The sequence below is a fragment of the Hemibagrus wyckioides genome, linkage group LG16 (assembly GCF_019097595.1).
Source record: "Hemibagrus wyckioides isolate EC202008001 linkage group LG16, SWU_Hwy_1.0, whole genome shotgun sequence".
Classification (NCBI taxonomy): Eukaryota; Metazoa; Chordata; class Actinopteri; order Siluriformes; family Bagridae; genus Hemibagrus; species Hemibagrus wyckioides.
The window spans coordinates 23,760,775-23,782,970 of record NC_080725.1 but is presented as its reverse complement, the minus strand read 5'-3'; the positions used below and the strand labels follow the sequence as shown (position 1 = coordinate 23,782,970).

The following is a 22,196-nucleotide window of genomic DNA, read 5'->3' as shown; positions in this document are numbered from 1 at the left end:
GGCTGAATAATTAGAGATGGCTGGGAAAAACATATGGGCCCCCAGGACCTCGATACCATGGCATGGAGGAGCACATGGCAATGACAAAGCAGCATTAATTTAGTAAAACAATACGACATACAGACTGAAGATTGTATGAATCTTATATTATTTGTTTTTTCAGCTATATTGTTCCTGTTGGTCCAGTATTGTGTGAACAATCCACTCCACCTACACACACCTGCTCTTGTACTGCCCATGTACAAGTGAGTTGTAGGTAATACACACCTCTGAGTCATTAGTGAGATTCAACAATAGTGTGTTTAAAGCCAGCACTGAAATGCACGACTGTTCTCTTACCTCCGACTGAGCCCAGAAAGCTTCCCTGTCAATGCCATTAATTTCCTCTAAAGCACTGGTTTTACGATACTTTAAACCCTGCAGAAACACACACACATTAAACATGTTTAATTTTACTCTCCATCACATGATGAACACTGCATTTCATTTGTTTACTCACATTGGCTTCCTGAACAGATCTGGAACTTCTTATTCCTTTCCACTGAGCAGCCTGAAGTTCTTGCTCCACCTGAATGAATCCATTTCAGATGTTCAGACCTTAAGCACTCGGTCATTAACATTAACACATTGAGCACTTTATTGATTTTCTGAGATTTGGTTCTTTACCGGTTCCTGTCGCTGCTGATTTTGAAGTTGGTTTTCCTGTCTCTTCTCTAACAATCTGTGAGAGACGAGAGAAATAAAACCTTCACTAGAGAGAAAACAAACACTAACATCAACAACCACATTTCACTTCACTCTTTCTTTTCCACTCTGTTAGAATTAATCATGTTGTTTTTCAGTGATCTGATTAATGTGATGATCTGATTGGTCTGATGATCTGATTGGTGTGATGATCTGATTGGTGTGATGATTTGAGTGGTGTGATGATCTGATTGTTGTGATGATCTGATTGGTGTGATGATCTGAGTGGTATGATGATCTGAGTGGTGTGATGATTTGAGTAGTCACCTCAGCTGATCGATCTGTTTGGCTCTCTCTTTCAGCCGTCTCTCTCTCTCAGCCGTCTCTCTCTCCTCCTGTTCTATTCTCTCTTTCTCCAATCTCTGTCGTTCCTCCTCTGCTTTTTTTCTCTCCTGCTGACGGCGAGTTTGTTCCTCTTTCTAGTGAAGAGATGCAGAGAAATACAAAGAAAACCCAATCACACCATCCTGTACTCATTTCATGTGGAACTGCTTGGTTTCTGTCTGTTGCCAGTTAACTGAGTTGCCGTAGTAAAAGCCCTAGTGGTGTTAAACACTAAATTTGATGAACCTCATGTCAGGACACTAGTATTTCTTGGAGTAAACTTTTAAACATGAGGGGATGCCTGGGGTTACATACGGTACTTTCTGCAGTTCCCTTTTAGGGACCTCATAGGCATAATTGGCCTGGGGAATGGCCTCTACTAGCCTGTGCACCAGGCGCTGCTTGGAAAAAAAGACCTTGCCCTTGTTCCAGCTCCCAAAGCAGACAAACAGGGAAGAGGACTTACACCACAAGCTTGAGCGGTGGAAATAAGTTCTCTGGGCCCTTACCAGTGCAGCTTCTCATGCCGCCGACTCATTTGGCAGATGACAGAAGGCCTGGGAGATGACCAGAGTGACCTGCCATCCTGGGCACCTTGGGGATGTATCCAGGATGTATCCTTGGACATGCCAGATAAAAATCTGCCAAATGCACTCCACCACCTGCGGGTAGAGACCCCCATTCCCCAGGCCTCAGCGCCTGCCTCAACAGAAAGTCTGCATCCTGATTTACATGCCCTGGGATGAAAATCGCTCTCAGCGAGAGAAACCTGGTCTGTGTCCAGAGCAGAACCTGCTACACTAACCTGAACAGAGGGTGCGAATGCAGACCGCCCTGATGATATAGGTAGTACAGGAACTTTATGTGCCATGAGAGATAAGGGCCCTCCCAGTGACCCTGGGCAGGGCAGCCGTCCATGACCGCTCCCCAGCTCGAAAGTGAAGAGTCTGTTGAAAGAGTCTTGTGATGATGACACTCTCCTAGAGCAGCACCCAAGGTCAAGAATGGGGGTCTTTTTACACAAGAAGGGTATGAAGCCCACACTGCATAAGCCTCATGACCCTGAGGGGATGCCTGCAGGGATGAAAGCCCACACCCCTGAGCCAGAGCTGGAATGGCCTCATGTGAAGCAGACAAAAGAGCATATGTTGGCTGCTGCCACCATGAGGCTATGCACTCTCTGTGTCTCGGCGACAGAGAGACTTTGGCCTAGCTGAATAGCTTTTACTTCTGACAGGATGGAAGCCACCTGAGTAGGAAACAGACATGTCTGCATCATTGTAGAGTCCCAAACTACCTAGAAGAAGGTGGTTCTCTGAGAAGGAGAAAGCACATATTTATCTGGGTTCAACCTGAGGCCTAGAGACCTTATATGGGCCAGTCATCAAGGTAATTGAGTACACGGATGCCCTGGAGACACAGCAGCACCAGGGCAGCATCTATGCACTTCATAAATGTCGATAGGGCTAGACCAAAAGGAAGAACACAATACTGGTACACTTTGCCCCCAAAAATGACCTGAGGAACTTCCTGTGCTCTGGCAGAGTGCCTATTTGAAAATATATGTCTTTGAGGTCTGTCATCACAAAGCAATCCTCAGACCTGATCTGTGACACAATAAGTTTGAGCATGAGCATCTTGAAATTGAAGCTTATCAGCACACAGTTTAGACCCCGCAGGTCTGAAATTGAATGTGACCCCCCCATCTTTTTTTGAATGACAAAATGGCAGGTAAAAATGCCTGATTCTCAATCTGGGTGGGGATCGTGTTCTATGGCCCCTTTTCTGAAAAGTGAGAGTTCCACTTGGAGGAATGTGGTTTGGTGTTCAGCAAACTAGAGCAATGACAGCAATGACAGTGGGCAACACACCTTGAAACGGAGGAGGGCAGGAGGCAAACTGGATCCTTTTTTCTACCGTTTCCAGGTCCCACTGAGACACACCTGGCAGAAGGTTCCACGACAGAATTGTGCAAGAAAAGGGAGTGAGGACAGACTCTACTGACCCCTGAAATGCCAGAGGCAGTGACAGACCCATGGTCCTCTCTCACCTGACAGGCCTGGGTACTCTGACTGGCCTCCCTAGACTTTAAACTTATTCACTAACCCTAGATGGTATTCACTGTGTTGGCGATCAGGCCCTTTGGTGGCATTAGGGTGTCTAGGAGACAGGACTTATCTTTGTCCTCAATCCCCATTAAATTAAGCCACAAATGCCTCTCAGTGCCAAATAGTGCAGCTATAAAATTTATTTTTGTGTGGGTTGACTGCTATGTGGCACAGAGTGTGAGATCTTTGGCTCAGCAGAGCTAAAAAATTGCTTCAGAGTTAAACCCCTCGCTATGCTCGAGCTCTTTCAGCAGGTCAGCCAGGTAGGCCTGCCAGAATGCCATGGTGTACAGGGCCACACTGGTTTGACTTGTTGCTGTGTAGGCCTTCCCCACAAGGGCTCTGGTGGCTCTACATGGCTTAGAGGAAAACACGGGCTTCTTCCATGCAGCTGATGTAGGAGAGGGATAGCTTGCGAGTGTGTCTTCAACCCTAGGCATGGCCATATACTCGTATTCCTTGAGCCCCACAATGGCTGAATAATTAGAGATGGCTGGGAAAAACATATGGGCCCCCAGGACCTCGATACCATGGCATGGAGGAGCACATGGCAATGACAAAGCAGCATTAATTTAGTAAAACAATACGACATACAGACTGAAGATTGTATGAATCTTATATTATTTGTTTTTTCAGCTATATTGTTCCTGTTGGTCCAGTATTGTGTGAACAATCCACTCCACCTACACACACCTGCTCTTGTACTGCCCATGTACAAGTGAGTTGTAGGTAATACACACCTCTGAGTCATTAGTGAGATTCAACAATAGTGTGTTTAAAGCCAGCACTGAAATGCACGACTGTTCTCTTACCTCCGACTGAGCCCAGAAAGCTTCCCTGTCAATGCCATTAATTTCCTCTAAAGCACTGGTTTTACGATACTTTAAACCCTGCAGAAACACACACACATTAAACATGTTTAATTTTACTCTCCATCACATGATGAACACTGCATTTCATTTGTTTACTCACATTGGCTTCCTGAACAGATCTGGAACTTCTTATTCCTTTCCACTGAGCAGCCTGAAGTTCTTGCTCCACCTGAATGAATCCATTTCAGATGTTCAGACCTTAAGCACTCGGTCATTAACATTAACACATTGAGCACTTTATTGATTTTCTGAGATTTGGTTCTTTACCGGTTCCTGTCGCTGCTGATTTTGAAGTTGGTTTTCCTGTCTCTTCTCTAACAATCTGTGAGAGACGAGAGAAATAAAACCTTCACTAGAGAGAAAACAAACACTAACATCAACAACCACATTTCACTTCACTCTTTCTTTTCCACTCTGTTAGAATTAATCATGTTGTTTTTCAGTGATCTGATTAATGTGATGATCTGATTGGTCTGATGATCTGATTGGTGTGATGATCTGATTGGTGTGATGATTTGAGTGGTGTGATGATCTGATTGTTGTGATGATCTGATTGGTGTGATGATCTGAGTGGTATGATGATCTGAGTGGTGTGATGATTTGAGTAGTCACCTCAGCTGATCGATCTGTTTGGCTCTCTCTTTCAGCCGTCTCTCTCTCTCAGCCGTCTCTCTCTCCTCCTGTTCTATTCTCTCTTTCTCCAATCTCTGTCGTTCCTCCTCTGCTTTTTTTCTCTCCTGCTGACGGCGAGTTTGTTCCTCTTTCTAGTGAAGAGATGCAGAGAAATACAAAGAAAACCCAATCACACCATCCTGTACTCATTTCATGTGGAACTGCTTGGTTTCTGTCTGTTGCCAGTTAACTGAGTTGCCGTAGTAAAAGCCCTAGTGGTGTTAAACACTAAATTTGATGAACCTCATGTCAGGACACTAGTATTTCTTGGAGTAAACTTTTAAACATGAGGGGATGCCTGGGGTTACATACGGTACTTTCTGCAGTTCCCTTTTAGGGACCTCATAGGCATAATTGGCCTGGGGAATGGCCTCTACTAGCCTGTGCACCAGGCGCTGCTTGGAAAAAAAGACCTTGCCCTTGTTCCAGCTCCCAAAGCAGACAAACAGGGAAGAGGACTTACACCACAAGCTTGAGCGGTGGAAATAAGTTCTCTGGGCCCTTACCAGTGCAGCTTCTCATGCCGCCGACTCATTTGGCAGATGACAGAAGGCCTGGGAGATGACCAGAGTGACCTGCCATCCTGGGCACCTTGGGGATGTATCCAGGATGTATCCTTGGACATGCCAGATAAAAATCTGCCAAATGCACTCCACCACCTGCGGGTAGAGACCCCCATTCCCCAGGCCTCAGCGCCTGCCTCAACAGAAAGTCTGCATCCTGATTTACATGCCCTGGGATGAAAATCGCTCTCAGCGAGAGAAACCTGGTCTGTGTCCAGAGCAGAACCTGCTACACTAACCTGAACAGAGGGTGCGAATGCAGACCGCCCTGATGATATAGGTAGTACAGGAACTTTATGTGCCATGAGAAATAAGGGCCCTCCCAGTGACCCTGGGCAGGGCAGCCATCCATGACCGCTCCCCAGCCCAAAAGTGAAGAGTCTGTTTAAAGAGTCTTGTGATGATGACATTCTCCTAGAGCAGGACCCAAGGTCAAGAATGGGGGTCTTTTCACATAAGAAGGGTACGTAGCCCACGCTGTATAAGCCTCATGACCCTGAGGGGATGCCTGCAGGGATGAAAGCCCACACCCCTGAGCCAGAGCTGGAATGGCCTCATGTGAAGCAGACCCAAGGGCATAACATTGGCTGCTGCCACCAAGAGGTGGTGCACTCTTTGTGTCTCGGTGACAGAGAGACTTTGGCTTAGCTGAATAGCATTTAGGAAACAGACATGTCTGCATCATGGTGGAGGCCCAAACTACCCCCAACAAGGTGGTTCTCTGAGAAGGAGAAAGCACACATTTCTCTGGGTTCAACCTGAGGCCTAGAGACCTCATATGGGGAAGCACAGCATCTCTATGATTGAGTACACAGATGCCCTGGAGACACAGCAGCACCAGGGCAGCATCTAAAATAAAAAAATCAAATTCAAATTTTATTTGTTACATAAATAATCATACACAGTATGATATGCAGTGAAATGCTTACAGGACTGTTTTGAGGAAAAAAGGAATAAGGACAGAAAAAGAAAAGGATAAAATATAAAAACTACAATTTTTACAGTAGGTAAAATAAAATATAAATAAAACATATATATAATAAGGTATGGTATAATATGTATATAGAATATGTATATACACTACTCACAAAAAGCTTTTGGGCGAAATTTATGGAAAATGTATGAAAAAGTTCACACTACAATGATATTATATCATAAAAGTAGAGCATTTAAGTAGAAGCATGCAATGTTGATTTCCTCATCTCAAACAATTTATTGAAACAAAAGCCAACAACAGTGGTGGGTATACCACAACAAAAAATCTCAATGTCTCAATAATTTGTCATGTGCCCTTGACCATCAAGCAGCTTGACCACGACGTCTCATGCTGTTCATGAGTCGACTTCTTGTCTGCTGAGGCATGGCATTCCACTCTTCTTGAAGGGCGGCCCTCAGGTCATTGAGGTTCTGGGGTGCAGGGTTATGAGCCTCTACACGGCGACTCAGCTAGGTTTTTTATGGGATTCAAGTCTGGAGAAAGTGCAGGCCACTCCATTTGAGGTACCCCAGCCTCCAGCAGCCATTCCCTAATGATGCGACCTCGATGAGCTGGAGCATTGTCGTCCATGAAGATGAAATTAGGCCTGTGTTGTTCATGCAGGGGCACAATGACTGGATTAATGATGTTATTCAGGTAGTATTGGCTTGTCACTGTACCATTCACAAGATGTAGGGCAGTTCTGTATTGAGTGGACACACCTGCCCAGACTGTAACACCACCACAACAGTGGCTGATGCATAGCGCTCTCCTTGACATCTCCAACATCGTTAGGTCCATCATTTCTGCTCAACGTGAATCGACTTTCATCAGAGAACAGTACTGAGGCCCACTGGTCCCTCGTCCAGCGTAACAATGACGCCTGTGCCTGGTGGTGTGGTCAGGTACCCTTGCAGGTCGTCTAGCACGCAGACCACACTGATGTAAACGGTTTGGAATGGTCTGACATGACACTTGGGTTCCTCTCACCTCCCTTAAATGTGCCTGGAGTTGAGTGGCATTCATCATCCGGTTCCACAGGGCACTGTTCACAATGAAGCGGTCATCAACGTGGGATGTGGCCAAAGGACGTCCACTTCTATGCCTTTCTGTGACTCTTCCAGTCTCTCAGTATCTCTGTCCCAACCTGCTGATGACACTCTGTGACACTCTAAGCTCATTGGCCACTTCCCTCTGAGAACATCCTGTTTGAAGCCTCACAATGGTGAGGTACTGTTGATCAGTTGTTAGGTGTGGTCTTGGTCTCATGATGTCAAAATGTGAACAGCATGATGAAGAGGACTGTTTAAATACCAATTCTAATGGAACCAGAAAATTTATTGGTGGATTCATGGATCAATGTGTGTGTGAATCAATCAATTGTGAATTTTGCCGTTAAGCACCTTGTTAGAGAACAGCAAGTTATGCAAAAAGTACTGAAACACTGAACAGTTGGACATGTGCATTCAAAAGTGTAGAGAAGGTCAAATTAAGTTCACCTGGAAAGGTTATAGTGCATTTTAGGTGCATCCTGAAATTTCACCCGAAATATCCTTATTTTTGTGAGTAGTGTATAATATACATATTTGGAATATGTAAATAGAATATGTATAAAAATGTAAAATGTAAACAACTGTATAAATAACTGTAATAAATAACAAAACTATGTAAAGTGTGTGCAATGTGCAGACAGCAGCAGTACAGGGTGGTCATGGAGTGAAATGAGATGATGAGCAGCAGTGTTATTGTCCATCTTTAAAGTGTAAAACAAGTCCTCTTTATGAGTAAAAAGGAGCTGAAATGTACAACATATATGTTTTATGTTTTATGTTTTGTGTACTTCAGTCCTGTAATGTGCAAATGTACAGTATGGTTCGTTGTGGTGTGTGCCAACACGTGTGAAGGAAACATCGCAAGTCCAATCAGTTGAGTCCTATGTGGACTCCTACGTTCGAATGCTGTTCATAGATTTCAGTTCAGCATTCAACACAATCATCCCTCAGCAGCTGATTGAGAAGCTGAGTCTCCTGGGCCTGAACACCTCTCTCTGCAACTGGATCCTGGATTTCCTGACTGGGAGACCTCAGTCAGTCCGGATCGGGAACAGTATCTCCAGCACCGCCACACTGAGCACTGGAGCTCCTCAGGGCTGTGTGCTCAGTCCATTGCTGTTCACTCTGCTGACTCACGACTGTGCAGCAATGCACAGCTCCAACCACATCGTCAAGTTCGCCGATGACACGACCGTGGTGGGTCTCATCAGTAAGAACGACAAGTCAGCATACAGAGAGGAGGTGCAGCAGCTAACAGCCTGGTGCAGAGCCAACAACCTCTCCCTGAATGTCAACAAGACCAAAGAGATGGTTGTTGACTTCAGGAGAGCACAGAGTGACCATCCTCCGCTGTCCATCGATGGATCCTCGGTGGAGATCGTGAAGAGCACCAAATTCCTTGGTGTCCATTTGTCGGAGAAATTCACCTGGTCACTCAACACCAGCTCCATCACCAGGAAAGCCCAGCAGCGCCTCTACTTCCTGAGGAGGCTGAGGAAAGCCCATCTCCCTTCCCCCATCCTGACTGTGTTCTACAGAGAGACCATGGAGAGCATCCTGAGCAGCTGCATCACTGCCTGGTTTGGGAACTGCACCGTCTCGGATCACAAGACCCTTCAGGGGACAGTGAGGACAGCTGAGAAGATCATTGGAGTCTCTCTCCCCCATATTACAGGCATTTACACCACACACTGCATCCGCAAAGCTAACAGCATTGTGGCTGACCCCACACACCCCTCACACACACTCTTACACACCCCACACACCCTTACACACCCCTCACACACACTCTTACACACCCCTCACACACACTCTTACACACCCCACACACCCTTACACACCCCACACACTCCTCACACACACTCTTACACACCCCACACACTCCTCACACACACCCTTACACACCCCACACACTCCTCACACACACTCTTACACACCCCACACACCCCTCACACACACTCTTACACACCCCACACACCCCTCACACACACTCTTACACACCCCACACACCCTTCACACACACTCTTACACACCCCACACACCCCTCACACACACTCTTACACACCCCACACACCCCTCACACACACTCTTACACACCCCACACACCCCTCACACACACTCTTACACACCCCACACACCCCTCACACACACTCTTACACACCCCACACACCCCTCACACACACTCTTACACACCACACACACCCCTCACACACACTCTTACACACCCCGCACACCCCTCACACACACTCTTACACACCCCGCACACCCCTCACACACACTCTTACACACCCCGCACACCCCTCACACACACTCTTACACACCCCACACACCCCTCACACACACTCTTACACACCCCACACACCCCTCACACACACTCTTCACCCTCCTGCCATCTGGAAAGAGGTACCGGACTTCGGGCCTCACAACCAGACTGTGTAACAGTTTCTTTCCTCAAGCCATCAGGCTCCTCAACACCCAGGACTGAACTGTTCTACACTCTCACACACACACACACACTCTCACTCAGGACTGAACTGTTCTACACTCTCACACACACACACACACACTCTCACTCAGGACTGAACTGTTCTACACTCTCACACACACACACACACACACACACACTCTCACTCAGGACTGAACTGTATATCAACTCTCTGTCTCTCTCACACACAGATACACACACACTCTCTCTTGACTGTGTGGATACACACACACACAATTTATATTGTTCATTACTTACTGCACTACCTCTACCTGTCATCCGCTGCTATAGTTATATTTATGTTTATTTCTATTTGCACTACCTCAATACTTTTTTTTTTTTTTACATCATTTCACTTTATCTTATTTTATTTCACTTACATTCCAGTACACGTTCTTTTCTTTCTTTTCGGCGCTAAGTGTTCTGTGTTCTTTTGTGTCGTCTTTCTTGTATTTATTGTCTTTTGCACTGTCTTGTCTATGCTCTGTTTGCACCTAGCTGCACACTGTGCACTTTACGTGGCTAAGACAAACTTCTGTCCTAGCTCTGTGGTGTTGTTTTTGTGTTGAACTTGTTGTTGTATGTTTATGTAGCACCAGGTCCTGGAGAAACGTTGTTTCATTTCACTATGTACTGCATCAGCTATATGTGGTTGAAATGACAATAAAGCTTATTGAATCTTGAATCTTGGAGTTCTGGTTGAGAGACCGTATAGCCTGCTGGAAGAAGCTCCTCCTCAGGCACTCTGTGTTAGCCTTCAGGGAGTGGAAGCACTTCCTTGACCTCAACAGAGAGAAAAGTCCATTGTTGGGGTGGCTGAGGTTCTTCACGATCTTCCTTCAGGGAGCTTGGTATGGATGATTCGCTTAGCTGATCACACCACTTTCTGAAGAGCTTGTCTGTCCTGCATGGTGCTTTTCCTGAACCAGGTGGTGATGTTTCCCATTAGGATGCTCTCTATGGTGCAGGAGTAAAAGTTCCTAAGCACCTTAGTGGATAGTCTAAAGTCTCTCAAGCGTCTGAGGTGGAAGAGACGCTGCCAGGCCTTCTTCACCACGGTGTTCATGTGACAGGACCATGACAGGTCCTGCGTGACATGAACACTGAGGTATCTAAAGCTGTCCACTCTCTCCACTGGGCTCTCGTCGATCACGGGGGTCTGGTAGTTCCTCTCCTGCTTTTTGCTGAAGTCCACTATCAGCTCCTTTGTCTTGCTGACGTTAAAGTGGAGGTTGTTCTTCTGGCACCAGTTCTCCAGATTACTAATCTCCTCCAGGTAGGCTGTCTCATTGTTGTCGGAGAACAGTCTGACCACAACGGTGTCAAACAACAAACAACCCTGCGGGGCTCCAGTGCTGAGGGTGACTGAGGCTGAGACATATCTGCCCATCCTTACTGTCTGTGGTCTGCCAGTTGGGAAATTGGAGATCCACTGACACAGAGATGGGCTGAGTCCCAGGTGCTCCAGCTTGGTGGTGAGTGTGGAGGGAATTATAGTGTTAAATGCTAAACTGCAGTCGACAAACAGCATTCTAACATAATTCCCCTTTCTAGTGTCCAGGTGAGTGAATGATGTGTGTAGAAGGTGAGAAATGGCATCATCTGTTGAGTGGTTTGGGAACTGTAGTGGATCCAGTGTGTCTGGTAGTGAAGAGATGATGAAGTCTCTTACCAGCCGCTCAAAGCACTTCATCACTACTGAGGTCAGGGCTACAGGGCGGTAGTCATTGAGGAAAGCAGGATGGGGTTTCTTCGGGACAGGAACTTCAGGCTTCTTTGGGTTAAGGAGAGATTGAATATATCTGTGAACAATGGTGCTAGTTGGTCAGCGCAGGCTCTGAGGACTTGACCTGAGATTCCGTCTGGTCCTGCTGCTTTCCTGGTGTTCACTCTCCTGAAGGCTCTCCTTACGTCATGCTTGGAGATGATGAATGCGTTTCCGGTGTTGGCATTCTCTTCTTGTCTGCAGCTATTAGCAATAGCTGTAGCATTAGCTTTAGCATTAGCATTGTTAGCTGCAGCCTCAAAGTGAGCATAGAAGGTGTTCAGCTTGTCTGCCAGAGACACGTCCGCATTTGCCATACCGGCTGTTGGTGCTTTATGGCCGTTATTGTCCTTAGTCCCTACCACAGGCTCCAAGAGTCACTCTGTTGGAGCGATGACTCTAGTTTCTAGGCGTAGCGCAGCTTCGCCTCATTCACCACTTTTCGGACGCTGTATGATGCGGCCTTGTACGAGTCCATGTCACCCGACGCAAGTCCCGCATTATAGGCAGCGGTGTGAGATCTCAGAGCATCGTGGATAGTCTCATCCACCCATGGCTTCTGATTGGGAAATGTTCTGATGGTCATTTTTTTCACAGTATCGTCTGCTAGTTTCCCGATGAATCCCACAACTGCTTACGTAAACACGTTGATGTCATCAGAGCTGCGCCGAAACATGTCCCAGTCTGCATCATCAAGTGCGTCCTGTAGAGCGGCCACCAATTGGTCCGTCCAGCGCACAACCTCCCTCTGAGTTGGAACTTCTTGCTTGAGCCTTTGTTTATATTTTGACATGAGATAGATAGCGGCGTGGTCGGATTTCCCAAACGGGGGGCGATATTGTGCCTTGTAGCCGTCTTTGATTGTTGTAGCAGTGGTCCAGTGTCCTTTTGCCCCTGGTGGGGCTGATGAAAGTTTGTCCCGGAGTTGTGTCTGTTGCTTATGGTGGAATATAAACGGCGCTGACTATGACCAATGTAAACTCCCGAAGAAGTTAAAAAGGATGACATTTGATAGACAATAGTTCCAGATTGGGTGTGTAGGAGCGTGTGAGAGGAACGACACTCGCGCTGTTGCACCAGCTACTGTTCACCATTAAACACACGCCGCCTCCCCTTGACTTCCCTGGCTTGGCCAGCTGGATGGCGTGGTCCGGCACTGCTGGGTTCAACTATGTCTCGGTGAAGCAGAGGTGATTGCAGTCCCGAATGCCTCTCTGGAACTTTACCCTGGCCCTGAGGTCATCAAGCTTGTTTTCCAGTGACTGGACATTGGCAAGCAGGATGCTAGGCAGAGGTGTGCGGTGTGCACGGGCTCTCAGCCTGTTCCTGACGCTGGCTCGTTTCCCACGGTTTGAATGCACTGTAAGTTAACTTAACAAACAAAAACAAATAAAAAAAGCGGTCGGAGCAGTCGTGACGGCAGCCAACCTCACCAGCACCATCTAAGCACTTCATGAATGCCAATAGGGCTAGACCTAAAGGAAGAACACAAAACTGGTACACTTTGCCCCAAAAGCAAAACGAGTAACTTCCTGTGCTCTGGCAGAATGCCTATGTGAAAATATATGTCTTTGAGGTCTGTCATCACAAAGCAGTCCTCAGACCTGATCTGTGACACAATATGTTTGAGCCTGAGCATCTTGAAATTGAAGCTTATCAGCACACAGTTTAGACCCCGCAGGTCCATAAAAATGAACATGACCTCCTATCTTTCTTTTGAATGACAAAATGCCAGTTATAAATGCCTATGTCTCAATCTGGGTGGGGAACGTGTTCTACAGCCCCTTTTTTGAGAAGGGAGAGAAGTTCTGCTTGGAGGAATGTGGTTTGGTGGGAGGAGGGCAGGAGGCAAACTGGATCCTATACCCTTTTTCTACCATATCCAGGTCCCACTGAGACACACCTAGCAGAAGGTTCCACAACAGAATTATGCAAGAAAAGGAAGTAAGGACAGACCCTACTGACCCCTGAGGCAGTGACAGATCCAAGGTCCTCTCTTGCCTGACAGGCCTGGGCACACTGATCAGCCTCCCAAGACTTTGAACTTATTCACTAACCCTAGACAGTATTCACTGTGTTGCCAAACAAGCCCTTTGGTGGCATCAGGGCATCCAGGAGAAAGGACTTATCTTTGTCCTTAATCCCCATTAAATTAAGCCACAAATGCCTCTCTGTGGCAACTAATGCAGCTATAAAATGGATTTTAGTTGATTGCTTTGTGGCACAGAGTGTGAGATCTTTGGCTGAGCAGAGCTCAGAGATTGCTTCAGGGTTAAAACCCTCGCCATGGTTGAGTTATTTAAACAGAACGGCAGAATGCCATGGTGTACAGGGCCACACCGGCTTGGCCTGTTGCTGTGTAGGCCTTACCCACAAGGGCTCTGGTGGCGCTACATGGCTTAGAAGAAAGCACAGGCTTCCTCCATGCAGCTGATTTAGGGGAGAGATAGCTTGCGAGTATGTCTTCAACCCTAGGCATGGCCATATACCCATATTCCTTGAGCCCCACAATGGCCGAATAATTAGAGATGGCTGGGAAAAACATATGGGCCCCCAGGACCTCGATACCATGGCATGGAGGAGCACATGGCAGCTGATAAAGCAGCATTAATTTAGTAAAACAATATGACATACAGACTGAAGACTGTGTGAATCTGAGATTATTTGTTTTTTTTTTTGTTCCTGCTGGTCCAGTATTGTGTGAACAATCCACTCCACCTACACACACCTGCTCTTGTACTGCCCATGTACAAGTGAGTTGTAGGTAATACACACCTCTGAGTCATTAGTGAGATTCAACAATAGTGTGTTTAAAGCCAGCACTGAAATGCACGACTGTTCTCTTACCTCCGACTGAGCCCAGAAAGCTTCCCTGTCAATGCCATTAATTTCCTCTAAAGCACTGGTTTTACGATACTTTAAACCCTGCAGAAACACACACACATTAAACATGTTTAATTTTACTCTCCATCACATGATGAACACTGCATTTGTTTACTCACATTGGTTTCCTGAACAGATCTGGAACTTTTTATTCCTTTCCACTGAGCAGCCTGAAGTTCTTGCTCCACCTGAATGAATCCATTTCAGATGTTCAGACCTTAAGCACTCGGTCATTAACATTAACACATTGAGCACTTTATTGATTTTCTGAGATTTGGTTCTTTACCGGTTCCTGTCGCTGCTGATTTTGAAGTTGGTTTTCCTGTCTCTTCTCTAACAATCTGTGAGAGACGAGAGAAATAAAACCTTCACTAGAGAGAAAACAAACACTAACATCAACAACCACATGATCTGAGTGGTGTGATGATCTGATTAATGTGATGATCTGAGTAGTGTGATCTGATTGGTGTGATGATCTGAGTGGTGTGATGATCTGAGTGGTGTGATGATCTGATTGGTGTGATGATCTGATTAATGTGATGATCTGAGTAGTGTGATCTGAGTGGTATGATGATCTGATTATTGTGATGATCTGAGTGGTGTGATGATCTGAGTGGTGTGATGATCTGAGTGGTGTGATGATCTGATTAATGTGATGATCTGAGTAGTGTGATCTGAGTGGTGTGATGATCTGAGTGGTGTGATGATCTGATTAATGTGATGATCTGAGTGGTGTGATGATCTGATTAATGTGATGATCTGATTGGTGTGATGATTTGAGTGGTGTGATGATCTGATTGGTGTGATGATCTGAGTGGTGTGATGATCTGAGTGGTGTGATGATCTGATTAATGTGATGATCTGATTAATGTGATGATCTGATTAATGTGATGATCTGAGTGGTGTGATGATCTGATTAATGTGATGATCTGAGTGGTGTGATGATCTGATTAATGTGATGATCTGAGTGGTGTGATGATCTGAGTGGTGTGATGATCTGATTAATGTGATGATCTGAGTGGTGTGATGATCTGATTAATGTGATGATCTGAGTGGTGTGATGATCTGAGTGATGTGATGATCTGATTAATGTGATGATCTGATTAATGTGATGATCTGATTAATGTGATGATCTGAGTGGTGTGATGATCTGATTAATGTGATGATCTGAGTGGTGTGATGATCTGATTAATGTGATGATCTGATTAATGTGATGATCTGAGTGGTGTGATGATCTGATTAATGTGATGATCTGATTAATGTGATGATCTGATTGGTGTGATGATCTGATTAATGTGATGATCTGAGTGGTGTGATGATCTGATTAATGTGATGATCTGAGTGGTGTGATGATCTGATTAATGTGATGATCTGAGTGGTGTGATGATCTGAGTGGTGTGATGATTTGAGTGGTCACCTCAGCTGATCGATCTGTTTGGCTCTCTCTCTCAGCCGTCTCTCTCTCTCAGCTGTCTCTCTCTCCTCCTGTTCTTTTCTCTCTTTCTCCAGTCTCTGTCGTTCCTCCTCTGCTTTTTTTCTCTCCTGCTGACGGCGAGTTTGTTCCTCTTTCTAGTGAAGAGATGCAGAGAAAGACAAAGAAAACCCAATCACATCATCCTTTACTTCTGTGAATCCAGTGATTCAAGATTCAGGATTTGTCACATAGACCGTTAAATGAATAAATAAAGAAATAAGAAATAAATAATAAATAAGAAGTAGAATTATTAATTAGAATGTGCCAAACTAGGAATGTATAAAATGTTTGGTGTAGTCACAGTAACAGTAGAAAGTCCAGTGTGCAGAGTGTCAGTGGAGTGACAGAAAGTCTCTATGGAGTCATCTGTAAGCCATCTGTAAGATGGACATGTCTGAGTCTGACGGTGTGAAGGTAGAAGCTCCTGATGTTTGTAGACATCAGACTACAGAAGCATTTGCCTGATTGGAGCTTGCTGAAGATTTGGGTGGATGGAGTCCAGCTTTGGACCTGCATCACCTGGTGTGGATGAGGATGTGGAGAGTGTAGAGCAGGGCTGGAGACATGCTCAGCTAAGCACACACTTTCTACAGGGCTTTATGGTCTTGGACTGAGTAGTTTCACTACCACAATGAGAAGCACTGAGCCAGTGAAGTGTATGTAGCCCCAGTACAGAGCCTTTTCAGCATCACTTAGCAGATTATGAATTTCCTCTGAGAAAGAACGGCTCTTCTGCATTTCAGAATGCTTTTCATGCACCCTTGACCACTTCCCTGTGGGTGAGTCAGTGGTTTGTTCCACTGACCGTTAATCCTCAACTGCTCAATTGTATAAATGAAATAAATAAAAGTCACTCTGGGTCGTCTGCCAAATGACATGAATGTACACTACCAGTCAAAAGTTTGGACACACCTTCTAATCCCATGGTCTTTCCTGATGTTTATTTCTCTCTACATTGTAAAACAATGCTGAAGGCGGCTGAAATCCACAATAATGTCCTTTGAACAGTTGATATTGAGATATGTCTGCTACTGATGCTCTGTAAAGCCTTCATAACGCCTCTAATCTGAGGTGCTGTTAATTGGTGATTTCTGAGGCTGGTGACTCTAAATGAACTTCTCCTCTGCAGCAGAGGTCAGTTTTGGTCTTGCTTTACTGGGATGGTCTTCATGTGAGCCAGTTTCATCATGGGGCTTGATGGGTTTTGCAAATGCACTTGACAATACTGTTCTTGCAAGAACTATTCCAGAACACCTGACCTTCGTGTCTTAAAATAACAACTGACTGGTTTTTGTTGTCATTACATATGGATTACTGTCCATGTGTGTTATTTCATAGTTTTGAAATCTCCAGGATTGTTCTAGAATGTAGAGAATAAATCCCTAAACAAAAAACATTGAATTAAAAGGTGTGTCCAAACTTTTGACTGGTAGTGTAAATGAAGTGATGATTGACAGAGCACTATATGCCTTATGAGTGAATGATGATTGTGTTTGAAAAACGTCATTTCTCTGTAAATTTAGTATTATTTGTGTATTAGACTGTTCTCTCACCTCCATTTGGGCCCAGAAGTTTTCCCTCTCAGTTTCTTTAATTTCATGTAATGCCCTGGTTCTGCGATACGCTGAACCCTGCATACACACACACACACACAGACACACACACACCTGTTTTGTATTCATCCGGTCAGACAGTCTGATGGGTTTATTAGCAACAGTGAAATCTGTAATAATCTGGAATGTGCTGTTGTCTGTCCCTGTGCAATCTTTTATAAACACCATGGTTTTCATGGTAGAAACACACAGTGTGTATCTCACCATGTTATTTATAAAAGATTGACACACATTGTCTCACCACAGGATGTGAGGTCTCAGTGTTGTTAAATCGATCTGATTCAGTATAAATGCTGTAATTCACTCCTACAGCCTGAGAGACTTTATTCATGATGAGTTCAGGCCCAACGTCGTCTTCTGAATGTGCATTAATCGTCACATGAGCTCCCTGAAATCACACAAATACACAAAACCCACATTTGTGTCAATACTGCACACATTAGCATATGTTCATAAAACATTCTTCTCCCAGACTCCACATATGATTACTCTCCTCTCGTGTCATTATACAGCTATGTGTAGCTTGGTGAATCCATTGTCCATGTTAGTCCAGTCTCTTTCTACCTAGTTCAAAATACTTTGTGTAGTGCCTTGTGTCCTTCCTCCATCACCTTATCATCACCTTGACAGACCTGCCAGCTCTCCTGGAGAATTCTCTTACAGTGTACTCTTTGGCTTTTCACTCAGATTTTACTTCTCACTAAATTTATTTTGGCTCACTGAAAAAACACAGAAAGGAAGTCAGGCACTAGCCAGTTTGGGAATTAAAAAGGAAAAACAGTGAATGGCCATTCCACCCTTCTTTTAATCTGCCCAATCCTGATATCTACAAGGTTACAGGAAACTGGCACAGGAAACAGGAAACAAGCACAGTGTTTTGTCACTTTACCTTACCTCTGGTCTGTCCTGCTCTTATGTACACCAGTGTCCCAGTTTACTGGACCAGATGATTTACTACCACATGCCACAACAGCTGCATTGTTCCCAATGCTGAATTTTGGAACTAAACAAAGGTCCCTAAACATCATTTTAATCTATTGTCATTTTCACGTTTTCTAACAAATGGAGCAAACAGCAAATGGAGACTCTGAGATCATCTGAGTCTAAAATCATCTCCACAAAGGTCTGAGGTTTCTTTAACATTCAAAGTTAGTTTCAACTTTTATTGTCATTTCTTTTCATCACAGATGAGTTGAGTGAGAGATGGTACATTTACCATGGAGCAGTGCAAACTGTCAGACAACAGGCTAAACTCACCATACAATACTCTATACAGCTATCATGCACAGGACAGTAGAGGAACTATACAGTGGATAAAGTGTGCAGTAATAGCCAATAGTCTTTCGTGACTTTTACATTGTCAGAAGTGCAGAAATTTTCTTAACATGTTATAATTTCTGTACATGTAAATGGAGAGAAATGTAAAATGTCTGCACGCAGAATGTAGTGCAATAGATAGGATTAGGTCTGTGGTGGATGTGCAACCTGAAAGCGTAGCCTGTGATTAGATGAGAGGGGTGCTCCGTAGCCTGTGATTAGATGAGAGGGGTGTATACAGTCCATGTGAGGGCTGAGAAGCAGACATGGCAAACATTCAACTTGTTGAGAGCAGGATGTTTAGCCTTTCTTCCTCATCGTTAGCATTAGTTTTATTTGTGATTAAAGTGAAGTCTACAATCTTGTCCACGAAGGGCAGGAGTCACACCTGGTTCTGCTTGGTCAATCTGTTCTTCCTGGGCTTCAATCTACTTTCAAGTGTGCCTCTTATTTGGCTGAAATAAAAACCTGCAGCTTCACCAGCCTGCTGTGGATAAGAGTGAAAAACTCTGGCACTGATGTTTATGTGAACAGGATGTTTGGATGCTGGCACCATTCTCACTCTCACTTCATCACTCAGGTTCTTCAAGGGTGGAGTGGCTGGAGCTTTATGTGCCAGGAAGCCCTGATATCTCACCTTCTGGCTCTCCCTTTTAGTTATGATGTCAAAGCTAATCTTGTACAATGTACATTGTCCTTAACCAAAGAGCATACAGAATACAGAGGCAGGTCCCACACCATGGTGAGAGCCGACCACCACCTACTAAATGAACGTAACCCTTTCTATGCATACTTAGATGCGGCCGATGCTGACATTGGCATCCTGGCTAATGCCAGCATCCTGGCTAATACATTAGAAATGTGTTCAAACATCAGAGAGATTCATGCAACCATTGTCTCAGAACAGAAGTAAGGATGACACTGACTGGAGTGAATGGCAGGAAGGCAGTCTACTTTTTAGGGTTCTGAAAACTTGCTCCTGTTCAATTAGTCCATGACACAGTCCATGATTTCCACATGTGTTAAGAGATCCACTGCCATACACTCTGTGATGATGAAGTGCTTTGAGACACTCATTAAAGACCTCCTCGGCTCCTCTATGCCCAGTGCTCTATAATTATCTCTAGATTTAGAGAGAATCTAGATTTGAAGACAAGAACTGCGACTATAATCATAAGAACAATCATCTGCTCATTCCAGAACACTCACTCACATCTGCTCATATTGTACACCCTGTAAATACACCCAGGACTGTTTGTCTTTACTCTTCTACAGCAGTGTTCTGTAATGATTATAATTGCATTTGTGCCTGGACTCACCCAGGTAAGGAAGGGTTCTAATTTGAGTTTGATTAGTCACAAGGATTTTTTCCGTATGTAGTCTCAGGAAGATTTTCCCCTCCGTTGTCTCCTGTGGCTTGATCATTACAGATCTACATGTGGATTTCTGTAATGCTACGATGTAACAATGCTTTTTATTAAAATTTGGGATATTAAAATCAGGTATCAGCCCAGTTCCATACTCATTTACCTGTTATAGTATTGATTCTGAAACCAGGTGGTACTAGGTGACTAGTACGTAAGGCTCATGAACATTCTGTACATATTTTATATTTGTTCAAAGCAAAGCGGCGAAGCAGACCGCAAACTATGAAAACATCACATCTTACTACATGCTAATACAAATAACCCGACAAAACATTAAAAATTTAAAACTGAAAGTACACAGAGTTTACTAATTGCAGCAGCAGCTAGGGGAGAAAAATGTCTGGAGATGAGAGTGTCTGAGTGAAACTAACAACTCCTGCCCAACGTGTTGTTCTTGCTCAGCCGCTATCAGTCACTGACAACCAGGAATCCATTCACTACAGAAATGTACTTCACTTACAGCTGTACAGACACACATAAAGTGAAACAAAACCCCCTCTTCTTCACTCCAAAAATGCTTCAACCAAGCTAACACAGTTTATTTAAAATCAACTTGCTAACATTATAAAAAATGAGTCCAGTAGACTAAGTGCACCAAAACACACACATTATTTTCATTAACACTATTTAAAAAGAGAAATATTCAATAACACAAGTTTATATATACTTCTAGTGCTTCAACTAGTCTTCTTTCAAGAATTATTAAAATAAAGAGTTTATATCTCTCTCAAAACAAAGAACAAACAAAAAAACAAAAGGTTAAACTAACCCATTATAGTCAATTATACTGCCAGCTTTTTTTTATCATTGTAAAATATCTAAATATTCAAAATGGTATTCTGCAAAATATTTACAAAATAAAATTATTGATTTACAGCAGATAAATAACACACACACACACACACACACACGTGATAGTCATCTTCTCCATATTAGTAAGTGTAAAACTCACCCTTAAAAAACTGGCCATGGTGTATAAGTGATTAGCGCACACGCCTCTTCTCACACCTGCCACTCCTTCACCAATCTAAACACACACAACACACACACAAACAGACAGGATTCAGTTCCTGTTATCTACTGAACATTTCTTACGTGTTACAGGGTCTGATGTACACGGTTCCTCTGTGTTAGCTCACCCAGTTAATGAGGATGAATTTTGGGACTCCGGAATGCGGATCCGTCACCCTGCAGAAGGCGTACATCACTTTACCTGCACTGAGCTCCTGTACCATCTCATCTAAACCTCCACCTGAGAACAGTTAGGAACACAATGAACCCAAACCTCCATCTCAACACAGCAAGAAACATGATTAAACCACACTTCAGCGCACACACACACACACATACACATACACACCTCCTTTTGCTGCTATTTGGATGTCATTGCTGTTTCCTTCGTATGTGAATAACACCCTGAAGATACAGATACAGAGCAAGTGACAAAGAAAAGAGAAAACTGTCTAAAAGTGTGTGTTGTGTTTGTCTGTGTTATTGTAAATATCTGTGTTATAAAGTAATCTTACCAGTCAGTGTCAGTTTTTCCCTCCACCACTTCATTATAAGCAGCTGAGAGAGCTGCGCCGTGTTTACTCAGATTCACTGCCATCATCCAGAGAGCTTTAATCTACAAACATATTATCATAAAGCACAGAGATGAACACTATTAACATCGCTGCCTTTAAATCTAATGAACACACACACTCGCCTCCTTAAGCCATACCTCTGTTCAAAAAATCATGCCAAACCAGTTTGGGAACATTTACAGCAGTACAGGAACACCTCAAATCTCTCTCTCTCTCTCTCTCTCTCTCTCTCTCTCACTCAGGCCTACATTCCACCCTGATTGCTCCAATCTTTGTGTGTGTGTGTGTGTGAGAGACGTGTTCCTTCAATTCTATTCCATCAGTAATACTGTAGC

The 22,196-nt window shown here is 44.3% G+C and overlaps 1 protein-coding gene across 5 annotated transcripts in view; it reads right to left on the bottom strand.

Moving 5' to 3' along the window:
- Positions 1-21,972, bottom strand: part of LOC131366854 (trichohyalin-like) — a 74,644-nt gene extending 52,672 nt beyond the window's left edge. For 4 of the 5 annotated variants that reach the window (XM_058411783.1, XM_058411781.1, XM_058411782.1 and 1 more), the window contains exons 1-18: positions 21,802-21,972; positions 21,636-21,691; positions 21,415-21,527; positions 21,228-21,302; positions 17,773-17,919; positions 17,472-17,549; positions 15,862-16,013; positions 14,731-14,785; positions 14,564-14,632; positions 14,409-14,486; positions 4,661-4,812; positions 4,316-4,370; positions 4,149-4,217; positions 3,989-4,066; positions 1,012-1,163; positions 667-721; positions 500-568; positions 340-417 (exon numbers count right to left, since the gene is read on the bottom strand). In XM_058411783.1, the coding sequence (XP_058267766.1) occupies positions 340-417; positions 500-568; positions 667-721; positions 1,012-1,163; positions 3,989-4,066; positions 4,149-4,217; positions 4,316-4,370; positions 4,661-4,812; positions 14,409-14,486; positions 14,564-14,632; positions 14,731-14,785; positions 15,862-16,013; positions 17,472-17,549; positions 17,773-17,919; positions 21,228-21,302; positions 21,415-21,527; positions 21,636-21,691; positions 21,802-21,887 (1,617 nt within the window). In that variant the 5' untranslated portion in view covers positions 21,888-21,972. The remainder of the gene's footprint in view (positions 1-339; positions 418-499; positions 569-666; positions 722-1,011; positions 1,164-3,988; positions 4,067-4,148; positions 4,218-4,315; positions 4,371-4,660; positions 4,813-14,408; positions 14,487-14,563; positions 14,633-14,730; positions 14,786-15,861; positions 16,014-17,471; positions 17,550-17,772; positions 17,920-21,227; positions 21,303-21,414; positions 21,528-21,635; positions 21,692-21,801) is intronic. The other variant, XM_058411780.1, reaches the window with a different exon arrangement.
- Positions 21,973-22,196: the final 224 nt, after the last annotated feature.